Source organism: Coloeus monedula (genome assembly GCF_965178545.1).
Source record: "Coloeus monedula genome assembly, chromosome: 1".
NCBI lineage: Eukaryota > Metazoa > Chordata > Aves > Passeriformes > Corvidae > Coloeus > Coloeus monedula.
Genome location: NC_138781.1, coordinates 43,428,570 through 43,441,342, shown reverse-complemented (window position 1 = coordinate 43,441,342; position 12,773 = coordinate 43,428,570). Strand labels below are relative to the sequence as shown.

The 12,773-nt window shown below is 39.7% G+C and overlaps 1 protein-coding gene across 3 annotated transcripts in view; it reads left to right on the top strand.

The window, feature by feature from the left end:
* CAPN7 (calpain 7) overlaps positions 1-10,293 on the top strand; it is a 30,056-nt gene extending 19,763 nt beyond the window's left edge. For 2 of the 3 annotated variants that reach the window (XM_082302918.1, XM_082302920.1), the window contains 8 exons: positions 312-411; positions 2,083-2,308; positions 2,661-2,736; positions 5,004-5,149; positions 5,888-5,950; positions 8,349-8,479; positions 9,591-9,683; positions 9,764-10,293. In XM_082302918.1, coding sequence (XP_082159044.1) covers positions 312-411; positions 2,083-2,308; positions 2,661-2,736; positions 5,004-5,149; positions 5,888-5,950; positions 8,349-8,479; positions 9,591-9,683; positions 9,764-9,908 — 980 coding nt within the window. In that variant the 3' untranslated portion in view covers positions 9,909-10,293. The remainder of the gene's footprint in view (positions 1-311; positions 412-2,082; positions 2,309-2,660; positions 2,737-5,003; positions 5,150-5,887; positions 5,951-8,348; positions 8,480-9,590; positions 9,684-9,763) is intronic. The other variant, XM_082302919.1, reaches the window with a different exon arrangement.
* Positions 10,294-12,773: the final 2,480 nt, after the last annotated feature.

The window sequence follows — 12,773 nt, the reverse complement described above, 5'->3', positions numbered from 1 at the left end:
GGTCAGAATCACCTAATGATGTCTCTTTCAAAATAGCAGATTTTCTTGTATCCTCTGCTTAATGCTTGAGAATGACAAGCATTCTGACAGCTTATCAGAAAGTCCCTGATAATAAGCAGAGACTAATTTGTTTTTTCTTGCTTTAACTTGATATGGGGGACAAGTTTAAATTTAGCAATTTAGGCAGTGCAGACATTACTACTACATTTTGCAAAAAAATAAGCTGTATCATTTGCCCACAAAGAGACTTCTGAGAAACAAGTGAAATCAAGATATCTGGTAAGAAAACAATAACAGCATTTCCTTTTCAGGCATTTTCTGGATTTCCTGGGATGACCTGTGCCAGTACTATGATGTTATTTATTTGAGTTGGAACCCAAGTCTTTTTAAAGAATCTACATGTATTCACAGGTTGGTCCAAAAGATAAAATTTTTATTTCAAAATCTCAGTAAATGTTCTGATGTGAGGTTTCCTTCCTTCCATTCTTCCAAGTTACAGCTAGGGGCCTGAATTCCAACCCTGTTCTCTTGAGCCTGACTACACTTTCCCAGACCAGGCTTTGTTTTTGACTGCGTCTGTAACATCAGTGGAGCTCAGTAACCCTTGTGATGTTGCTGTGGAACTGAAGTTGTGTAACCAGATTCTGATCTCAGTCCCACATCTCCCTGTCAGAATAAAAATCAGATTTATGTGCAGTCCATCTCTAAGCAGTGACCAGACAGTGCTTAAGTGACCTAGTTATTATTTGAAATTCATCTTTCTGGCCAGTTGCAAGTGAGCTGTGCAGCGTGTGTTTTCTTTACAGGGTGTGTTCACTGACATCAGGGTAGTTTAACCAGTTCTGGGGTTTAGCAATTGTAGTTATCATAAGTAATCTTCCTTGCCTGCTGATTTGTTTTCTGAATGTGATACCTGTCTCTTACCAAATATCCATTACATTCAGGTTTTTTGTCTCACAGTTTGAGGATAAGTGCATGTGTCTCTGTCTCAGTTTTGGAAAGCAAGGGTTTCTATACTTTTTCACTCCACTAGACTGCACTTTGCCACTGCTTCCACACTGTCTCTGCGTGTGTTAGCTCTGCACAAGCTCCTTCATTCACAGTGTGACTGCTGAGCTTTTCTGTAAAGACTCCTTCCATCTTTGTGCTCCAATTATTTCTAAAATACACTGTAGCAAGATGAGATAATGTGTATGTCAGAGCTCACCTACTGGTCTGTCTGTCCTTACATTATCAGTGATTGTCATCCCTCTGTGTAGGGAAAAGCCTTAGCACAGTGGCCGTTACCATAAAATGCAGAGTAACGACAGTGATAATTTGAAGCTTTGTTAATGCAACCTTCCACACATGCTGCTCAGTTGTACAAGTGTGAGAGGGACAAGGAGACTTAGGTATAGCTGTATACACTTCTGTTTCCAGTGTGCCACACTTTTTGTTCAGTCATCAGCACTTTTGTTTTTTCACGCTGTATTTTTCTTGTTTAGACAATTCACAAGGCTGCAGGCTGATTCTGCAGTAGGGCACCTCAAAGATCTTTAACACTTACTGCAGCACACCCTTCCAAGCATGAAACAGGGCAAATTTTTAAATAAAAATTGCCTCAGAAAAAAAAAAATGGAGGAAAACACTTGGCAAGCTTTTGAAACTAACCATAGCTGATAGATGGATGGATGGATAGATACATTGATAGATAGATTTCTACAGTTACAAAGGCATAGATGTTTTTCATTTAATATTGGTGTGTGCAATCATGACTGTGCTTGTGTAGCCTAGGCTGCTTAAATGGTTCCACTTTTTCTGTGCTTTGTGTGGCTGTAGTCACCAGGCAGGCTGTTTGTATTTAGAATTTTTTTGTCATCATACATGTATTGTGGTGAACTCATTTATAAAACAAGGTTCCAAGATAATGCTTCTGATGTGACTGTGTTATGTAACCACTGCCATAGATGCCAGTAGAAAACTAGGCTCTGGTAACTTGTTACTGATAATATCTTGCTCTGTGTATTGTGTAGGATTTGGAGTTCATTTCAAAGCATAAATTAGTTTCTTACTGGTCTAATAACATGTCTGTATCACTTTCAGTACGTGGGATGCAAAGCAGGGCCCGGTGAAGGATGCCTACAGCCTGGCCAACAACCCTCAGTACAAGCTGGAGGTGCAGTGTCCACAGGGTGGTGCTGCTGTCTGGGTCCTGCTCAGCAGGCACATCACTGACAAGGTGCTGGTTCTGCACTGCGAGCTCTGCCACAGCTTCTGTAAATCTTTCTGTATGGCTTTCTCTTATTACTATGTTACTGCCTATGTTCAGGTGTGTATGCCTGCGTACATGTAGAATGTTTTAATTCAGCAGGTATGTGTACCTGCAATTGAAACAGACCCAGAGTAAAATTTGAGCTGACTGATTCTATTCCACCATAAAGGTTCTGAAGTGACTTTGAATCCTGGAGCCTGAATAAGTTAAATTAGTGGCTGTTTGTTTACTTCAGACATTTTAAAAAGAATTCTATTGGGTATCCCAATAAATACAAATATCAGATCATACTTTGTGGTGATCAAAAGGGACAGTAGAATGTATACTTGACTTTGATTAAGCATTCATTATGTTTCACAGAATTGCACAACTCTGATTTGTGTTTGTTTGTGGGGTTTTTTTTTTATAGGATGACTTTGCACACAATCGGGAATTCATTACAATGGTTGTGTACAAGACTGATGGCAAAAAAGTTTACTATCCAGGTTAGTGTACCTTAATTGTCAAGAAGCTGATGTCACAAATAAACAAAGAATTACACAGAATTTTTTGGAGAGGAAAGGCACTTTTTCCTTTAAAACCTGATGCGTCAGTAAGAGGTCAGTCTTCTGAAATCGTTGTTTTGCTCTGTTTGATCCCACTTAAAGTCTACACTGAAGGATTAGGCCATTCTACGCATGCTGTAAGCACTCTTAAGAGGTCTACGTAGTCCTGCTGACACTTATTTTGATGCAGCATTTTCTTTATTTTTTCTGTTTATTTTTCAGTGCCAGTAGTTAATGCTTAGAGGGAACAGATGTTATGTGTTAGTTTCTCTGATAGCATATTTATTTCCCAAATTTGTGAAACTATTTAAAGGTCTACAGCTTCCACAAAATGAAAATAATCAGGGTTAATTGTCCCATGAACTTGGCTTAATAAAGTACCTAAGCAAGCTTATGAAATACAGGTGAACACTTCAGCATATTTCCAAGTATCAGGTATGGAATGTTTAAAATGTTAAAATTTTATCAAAATCTCACTCTTGGTCATTATATGTCAGATTCTCTTCACCTTGAGGAGAAGGGGTTTGGCTTTTGGAGCTTTGCTGTAGCTGTGAAGCAGCCATGTATGCTTTATTTCAAGACACATAGCAGATCTGAGACACAGGCTGAGATACAGGGTGTAAAGGTAATGCCCAGGTTGAGTGGATAGACTGAAACTTTAGGTCGAGCTAATAAGATCATATTTTTATTCATTCTTTCCATCAAGTTAGAGATTACTAAGAATATCCCTTGGAATAATTCAGTGAAGGTGCATCTTAAAACAGGTGGATTTGGCCTGTTGCTTTTACAGATAGGAATCTCTTTAGAACCAAGCTTGCATTCAGGTAGCGGCTCATGCAACAACTCCCTTAGTAGCTTTTAAAGCTTTTTTCACCATGGAGTGGAATTTGTGGGACTTTTTCTATTGGAATGGCTGGCAAGCATTGCATTTTTCACATCTGATCTTGTTCAGTCAACTCTGTTGACCAATTCCCCTAGATCCAAGCTTCCCCTAGAACCCAAGTCTTTCTGTGAAAAGAGCTGCTGATACCTGAACAAATCATCATCTGTTTTGGCAAGAGCTTCTCTATGAGGAGAAGCAGATGCCCAAGACTTTCTTCTGGTGTTGCTGGTAGTTGTAGCAGTGCTTATTTTACACGTGTGTCTCACTGAAAACGTTCTTAAGTGGCCAAACCCAAACACATTTGTATAATAGAGGGAATTGTTCAATTGTGCTTGAAAGAGACAGTCTAGCAAGACCAGTAGCAAAAACAGAGTGATTCATATGTTTTGTCTTGCTACACAAACTTTTTTAAAAACTTCTAATCTCATGAGCTCAAACTTGTTTAAAGCCTTCTTCCATGGAAATAGATTGGTCAAGCTGCAGTATTATTTTTAACCATCTGTTAAAATGAAATGAGAACAAAGCAGCTAAATCCTTTGGCAGCAAGGCCGAGATTTCCCATTCCTAAGCTTCTTATTGTTTTATATTAATCCTTTCCCCTCTCCCATGTTGCTTTGTGGAAGATAATAAAAGGACTTGATCCTGGGCCTATTGAAGTAATTGGCTAGACTTGGTCCTGCCTCACTGAAATTAAAAGAAGTCTGGAAAGAACCAATTAGAGGCGAAATAACAAATTACACTGTCTAATTGTAAAAGCAAACATTTGGGATCTTTCTAAGTACCACATGGGCATTGGTATTGGGCTGCAACTACATCTGTGTAATGATCACAGGGATTTGAAGAGACAGGGAGAGAAAGCCTGTGTGATTTAGTTAAAGGAATTAACATGTTTTGAAGTATTGTTTATGAGGTGGCCAAAGATTTTGGCAGCTGTCGTTCTGGAACTGTCCAGCCGATGGAGAAGGAACAGACACTTCAGAGATTTTCAAAGAGTGCTTAAACATTCATTACCTTTCTCTTGAAATTTCAACATAATTACAGTAGGCTTCTTTGAGTAGTGACTTTGGTGGGAGATGGATAAGCAGTCCTTACAAGTCTTGGGATTTAAGCTGTACTTTTAAGCACAGAATTTGTGTCTTTTCATGTGTGATTGTACCTCTCCTGAAAACAGTAGCTGATGTTAAGACTGTTCTTTTTATGGGTAAATCTTGAGGCTCTCCTCTGTTCAGAGCACTCGGGTCTGTTCAGTCTAATCTTAGTAGTAAGTTTACCAAGCTGGGAGATTTTTTGGTCAGGGAAACGTGTTCATCCTTTTCTTTTTCAGCTGATCCTCCTCCATATATTGATGGTATCCGGATCAACAGTCCTCATTATCTGACCAAGATAAAGCTGACCTCTCCAGGTTCCCATACGTTCACCTTAGTGGTGTCCCAGTATGAGAAACAAAACACCATCCATTACACCATCAGGGTATGTGCTGTTGTTTCATAATGAACATAAGCAATTAAACTGTAAAGTGTCCTTTGTTTTTATATTTGAGAAAAATTCTTCTCAATCAGTATTGCTATTTTGGGAGGGAAGCTATGAATGATGGAGCAGAACCACTGGATGAAGTGTTTGGTAACGTTTTCCATTTGTAGTTAAGATATTAGTGTGATTTTAGTAACAAAATCAGCTGAAAGATACTCTTATTTCTTAGAATAAAAAAATATCTATCTACAGGCAGATCACTGGCTCTCGATATATCAAAAATAAATCTATTTTAGATCCTGGTTAAGATGTAAAGTTTTTTTGACTTCTCTAGGTCTTGACTTAGGATTTGGGTTTTTCTCTTAACTACTGAGTCACATAATGATCAATGCTAGATTTTTTTTTTTTTCCACTGAAAAAGAGTAAAATGCAGGTTGTTTCCATTTTGCTTTTTTGTTGGGTTTTTTGGGAGGTTTTTTTTTGGTTTGTTTTTTTGGGCGGGTGTTTTTCTGTTTATTTGGTTTGGTATTTTTGTTAAGAAATTAAGAACTAAGTCTTAGTCCCAGCACTATTCTGAATTTTGAGTTGGACACAGGGTCATCTGATGGGTAATATGGGCATGCAGGGAACAAGTATCTAAAAATGTTGTGTAGGCAATTCTTCTTTTTTTTAATTTGTCGTGATTTCATTTAAAAAGTGCAAGATAATGTGTGACCTGCTGCTTCTTTTACAATGCAGGTGTATTCCTTGTGCAAGTTCACCTTTTCCAAGATTCCTACACCTTACACCATTTCTAAGCGGGTAAAGAAACATTTTCTTTTATGCATGACTGGTTTGGCTTTTCCATATTTGAGATGTACAAGGTTTTTAAATAGATGTTGATCCTAGTGCCCCACCTCTACCACAGAGAGTGTTGTTGCAGCTGTGCCATTGCAGATGTGCTGCAAAGCCTCTGTAGAACAGTCTGGCCTTTGGAACAACCCATACCCTAATAAATCATCACTGCGGAAATCAGGTTGTGCTAGGAATGATGCAGAGTGAAAACCCCCCAGAAGCATTGCTCATTTCCCCTTGGGAGAATTGCATGATTTTCTTGGAAAAGCTCTTGGTATGATGGGACAAAATCAGCAACGCCAAACCAAAGGCACCAGTAGCAAGACCATAAGAAACAAACTTAGGATGGCAATATCACAACACAGTACTGTTCCTAAATTTTGCAAAGATACCTCAAGGGTCTGTAACCATTGGAATAAGCACTCCCATTGTCAAACAGGATCAAGGAAGTATATCCATTGTACATTTCCAGTAGAAATGCTCCCTGGGAGTACAAGAACAGGGGTGAGAGTGAAAAATTTGACTGAAATTAAGTCAGAAGCTCAGACAGTTTTGGGACCAGCTGCTGTTCATATTTCAGCTGTCAACATGAGCTGCAGTTACACCTAAAGCTGAAGTATAAATATAGCCAAGAACTCACAGGATAAAGTAACTTGCATGTATTTTCATGTTTCAGCAGCTCTATCCTCAGGAAAGAGTAAGCCAGCAACTGTTAACTTTAGCTCTGTACCTACCATGCATACCCTGGGGAATCCTATTATAGTCAGAAGTCTTCTGTCCAAACAGTAACTTGTTAAGGAAGAGAAACAAAGGAGTTTGAGCCACAGTGGAACCGTCCATTTTCTAGGACACTCGTGCCTGAAGCCAAGGATTGCATTACTTTGTGTGGTCAGGGGGACATGCTGGCTTGCAGCTTGGCTGTTGAGTTCAGACAGTGTTCCATACCAGCTGTTATTTCTGGAACAGTCCCTTGAAGCCTGTTCTAGAGAATGCTGAGTGAATAGAGAGATTCCTGGGAACAGCGAGATAATTTGTTTGGTTCTTCCAGAAACCATTGTCCTATATAGCTATTAAAATCTGGGCTTACTTTGAGGAAGTGAAGAGGTCAAAAACACATTAAAGGTGAAAAGCCTGTTTGAGGCTTTCTTGAGGAAGGACATCTGTTTTATGTTGTAATATGTTTGAAAAGAAAATTAAGTATGTAGAAAACTTCTGTTAATTATTGAAGATGTCTGTCTACCATTCCAAAAAAATAAAAGGTATGTTCTATCTATCTAAGGCCAGTTCTGTCTTTAGGATTGAGTATAAAAAGTTAGTTGCCTGTATTTAATGCCTGTTTGGTGATTGCTTAGCAGTCATCACACTCAAAAGCAAGCAGAGAACTAATTCACAGTTTAGCAGTAAAACCAAGTTTTTTCTGGATGTCCTATACTGGAGTCAAGTGGTCACCTCTGGAGCTCACCAAGCCCTAATGTGATTCCTGAAATTAAGTGCAGCAGAAGTGGAAAAGGGCTAGAAAGCTCAACAGCACACAGCAGTTTCAGATTCCTGGGTAGCAGCATGGTAGGGGAAGAAATCCCCCTTGCTTCCACACTTACCATGTCTGAGGGGTTTGGGCACTGAGTGAAGAAATTAAATCACAAGGGAAAATGCTGCCCCTTGCTGATTTGACAGAGACAGGAGGGAAGTAACAGGAGAGATGGATCTCAGCTATAAATCTGTGGGAATGCCTGGCATGCCTTACAAGTCTAACCTTTCAGTTTAATGACTAGCAGGAGGAACTTGGAAACAGATGGTCTGTTTCTCAAAGTCTGAGCAGCATTTTTCCTTTTGTGTGTCTTTGTCCTTGCAGGATTTGTCCTTACTGTTATCTTGTCGCTGCAGTGCTGGTTCTCAGAGTGCAGAGAGGTGATGGACAGGGCTGGAGGCAGAGATCTTTAAAAGTAAAGGATACAACACTATTATTATTGTACTGCCTGCATCACTGCTGTTCCTCATTTAACCCAATGGAGGAGTGTCTGAGGAAGAAAAACTAACCTGTGTAGTCTAATATGTGTAGGATAGATGGGAAAGTGGGTCTTCTGTTAGCTCAGTTTGTCATAGTCACAGTCACTCCTTGCTTGTTTAATGTAAGCTGGAAAAATACAGTACATGTCTTAAGGGATGTAAGGCTTTGATCAAGGGGGTAGGGAACTACACAAGACTTAGTGAATGCACAACACAATCTTTCACTTCACTTTAAAAATTAGGAGAGGTCACTAAAGTAACCTCTAAAGTGAGAGGACCCTCTAGTCTTGTTTGTATATATATATATAAGCAATACAAATCCTTAGGATTTGTTTTCTGTACTTTTGACTTCTTTCAGGTTAATGGACAGTGGAAAGGTCACAGTGCTGGAGGATGTGGAAACTTCAGAGACACCTACAAAAACAACCCCATCTATCAATTCCAGCTAGACAAGAATGGACCACTGCTAATTGAACTACGGGGCCCGAGGTTTGTAGAGAGTACTTGTCCATCAATACAGTGAAGGCATTGCATGCCAAAGATGAAGCTTTGTCAGTATCCCTTTGGGGAGGGTGGGAAGCTCATGGAAAATCCAGAGGACAAGGTGTTGACTCAGATTTAGTACTATTTATGTTTCTATCTTTACCATCAATAGTGTTTTAAACCTGCATGTTAACTACTGTGGGAAATCCTTGACCTATAAGGAAAGCAGTTGCCTTCCTTTCTCTTTAGTTTTGGGTCTGAGCAGAGCTATGGAAGAAGGTATAAAGGACTTTGCGTCTTAAAACTAATTATAATCATAATTCCTTTTATTTTGTAGTAGAGCTAATATGCAGGATGCTAAACCCTTACAGGCTCTGAGTCTGAAAGTGCATTTACTCTGCCACTAGCAGGCCAGGAGAAGTGCTGGATGTCAATGTCCTATAAAGTAGACTTATGCAGGCCAAATTCCTTTGACACAATTAATGATTACCTCAAAATACCAGTATCCAGCACTTCTGAATAGCAGCATCTCCTGATCTGCAGTCAAGTGTTTATCCTTTGCAAAGCTATTTGCCCTTTGCAAAGTGGGCTCCACAAAATGGCAGAACTTTTCTATCTCTCCTCCCCTCTTTGAGGACACTCCTCATGAAATGAAGATGAAGGCAGAGGTGTGGATGTATAGTTCCATGAATTGAGCAGTTTTTTGTATGCATTTTTTTCTGCACTTGCACATCATATTTGAGTGGTTTGAATGACAGGGGCAGTGGTGCTGGTCACATGCATTAACAGGAGCAGACAAAGTGTCCCAAGTTGTATTGCAACATGAGAAATTCTGCTGAGATCACTGACACTGAGTCCTCTGATAGCAATCAGATCACACCCCAGGATCTGTCCCATGTGGCACGAGTGTGTCACAAGCTTAACTACTTGAATTCTGCTTGAGTGCACAGGCAGGCTTCTAGCAGGCATTTTCCCTACACTCCAGTTTAACCTGAATTGAGTTCTGTCTTCTTCCAGATGTCTTTCAGTTATACTGTATAGTTTTTAATAACTAGCCCTCTTCCTGGTAATCCTGATGACCCAAATATCTAAAGCAAGTCTGTCATGTCACTTGCAGGCAGTACAGCGTTGGTTTTGAACTTGTCACCGTCTCAACAGTGGGAGATCCTGGTTCCTATGGCTTTCAGAAAAAAAGCAGTGGTGACTACAGGTAACATGTAATGAAGTCTGTATAGAGGTTTGAAACACACTTCAGATCCCATTTCTAACAGGTAGTTTTCTTTGCCATAGGTGTGGATTTTGCTACTTGGAGGTGGAGAACACATTTGCTGGAATTTACAACATTATCCCCACTACATTCCTGCCTCAACAAGAGGGCCCTTTTTTCTTAGATTTTAACAGTACTACTCCTCTTAAGGTGTCACAGCTGCAGTGAGGAGACAGAACTGTCCAGTGCTGTTAAAAGAGATGGTTTTGATCTGTCCAACAGCCTGAGAACAGGTGAGGAACCCTTACTACACATGCACAAAAGAAAATTACATCCTGAGTTATAGCCAAAAGCATGGAATCACAGATTGCCAGTTAATTGTGGCAGGGAGTTAGCTGTAGGTTTGCTGCTATGGTCCAGGAGTGAGCACTGTTCAACAGGCTTGGGAATAGGCTAAAATGCATATATTCAAATGAACCAGCAGAACTCAATTTATTGCAGTTTTTCCATACTTTGAATCAAAGTCTAGTGCGTTACAAGAAAAAATAACATTGAAATTCCCTCCTCCCAACATACAGGGTATATGGGCTAAAGATTTTATTCTTAAAGTAAACATATAAGAAAAAAATATTCTTGTGTATTCTCCTTATTCAGTCTCAGGACCAAATAGCTTTTACTACATATTTGTGCTGCTATCTAAAATGTTTTCAGCACTGAACTGGTTCTCACACCTAAACATAAATGTACTACTGCTGAGCCGGTAGTATTTCACGTGTCAGCTTATCTGCAATATGTACCTAGGACTAAAGGAAAAGGAAGGTTCCAGCTTTAGCTGCTTCTGAAAGCAGAGCAATGGCTTTGCTCATGTGACATGTACTTTGAGAGCTGTTGCTTCATATCTGTATGACTTTAGTACACAATACAGCATGAGGTTCTATAGCTTTCTTCCTGCCAGGTGCCAGACCTAGGTTGAGCCCAAGGAGCAGGAAGGACAGGAGGTTATCCAGCAGTAGTGTCCAGGCAGTGCAGCACAGTTCCTTGAGTAGCTATGAAAGGTTTTCATCTAAACATCCCCTGCAAGATTCTCTGTATCTACTGAGAGTGGTCTCAGCTGCTGGTGCAGGGAGATGGGGAACTGCCCACCATCAGCAACTCAGCAAAGAAATGTTTTATTTTCATCACTTTTATAAGTATGTATCCTGTAGGGAATGATCATTTAAACCTCTCCCCCAATACACCACAGCTGCAAGGAATGCACTTGCTGATTCCGTTATACAAGACATCTTTGAAAAGATACTCTTTTCCTTGTAAGTTGAAGCCAGTGAATGAATGAGCACATGGCCAGTGTCATCAATAGAAGCACGGTCAGAGTTCTTAAAAAAACAGTGGAGGTGGGATTAATGCAGAACAAGGTTTTTTTAAGAAGCCTCTCTTATGTGCTCTTCCTCTAGATCTACATACATTGTATCTGAGGAGGATTCAAGATAAGAAGTTTTTATTTAATGCCAATTGCTTCACAGATCCTGAAACTGATTAAATTTTGTGATTTTTACAAAATTTACAATATTTGACAGTTGGGGGAGAGAGTATTTTTAAAACAGCCTTGGGAATTTTGCTGCCATTCAACCTGGTTTGGCAGTTTTCCAAGGAAAAAGGTAGCATTTAAGTCTTGCTTTTCAGCACAGGTGTCACTTGGCCATTGGGAAACTGAGCACACATTCTACAGGAGCACCAGAAATAGCTGTGGGCTAAAATTATTCCCACAGAAGTCTGCTCTTAGTCCTCTCCAGAAAGTCCAAGAACCTTTTGTTTCATTTCCTTCATCAGACAGCTGCATAACAACTGTCTAGCGCTGAAAGGGCAGCGATTGCTCATGCCTTTGAAAACACATGCCTTGTTGACTGAAGTTCTCTCAGAGACCATCTGGGTTAGGGAATTTGTGACAAGTTTGTCACAGAGTGACTTACCTTCTTATGCAGGAAAGTTTCTGATGATTATTGCAATAAAGCAGTAGAGGGAACAGCATGGGTACAAGCTGAGAAAAACAACAGATTAGGTTCTTTGTGATTATGCTTGGCTTTTGGAGTATGTGCCAAGGACTGCTTCATCCCTACAAAATGAAAACTTCATTCAACTCCCATTTTCCCTACAAGTTTCTGTTAAGTTTTTAGCTGAGGCTAAACCAGAGTAGCAGTGGAGTCCTCCATGTACCTTATCACCTCTAAAGTCAGAGGCAGTGAGGAAGTCTCAACTGAGTTCTCTTTTTGGCAGTACAAAAGGCAGATGCCGGAAGTGCCAGCTTTCAGCACCAAGCTCTTGCACATTCTCTCCTGTTTGAGATCAAGCTGGTAGGCTTGCCTACAGGAAAATCTGTTGTTGTTCTTCAGTAGTTCGTTTCTACTCGGCAGGAAAGAGTTTTTCTTTCTTTTTCTCCCTGAGCACAAGTTAGTGCCAAAGCTTATGCTGCATGAAACGAGCATAGGGCTCAGCTTCCATACTGTGCTGAACTTAAACTGAACTGAACCAAAAGTAAGAAATGTACTCACTTTCCTAATGCCAGGCAAAGGCACTAAGGACAAAGGATCCTGTCCCCACCAAGATACACCAATATTTCTTACACATTCAAAACAGTCAGTGGATTTGGCTTATCCCCATTGATGCACAGGACTTATGCTGTCAGTCTTGCATATATAAAACAAATTCTATTCAAATATTGCACCTGCATAGGCTACTAGAATGCCATCACTGCGCAGTTCCCTTCAGATATAGGTGTGAACACTCAGGTGGAGTATTTAAGAGGTACTACAAAATATCCATATAAATTGTAGTCTACAGATTCTGGTTATGGCAAATTCTTTTACAACGAAGTTTTCTTGCATTTTTTTCTTAAGAAGAAATGTTGATATAAGCATTTATGATTTGTTTTAATATTGTCTGTCAAATATATACTTTTATATTTTTTCCACAAATAAATCTGGAAAAATTATTGCAAAGGGAACTGATCCTTAGATTTTAACATTACCTCAGGCCACTAAGTTAAGCTTTTCTTTGTAGTGTTCAGCATTTTTTGAGCCATATGTCAGAGAACATAGT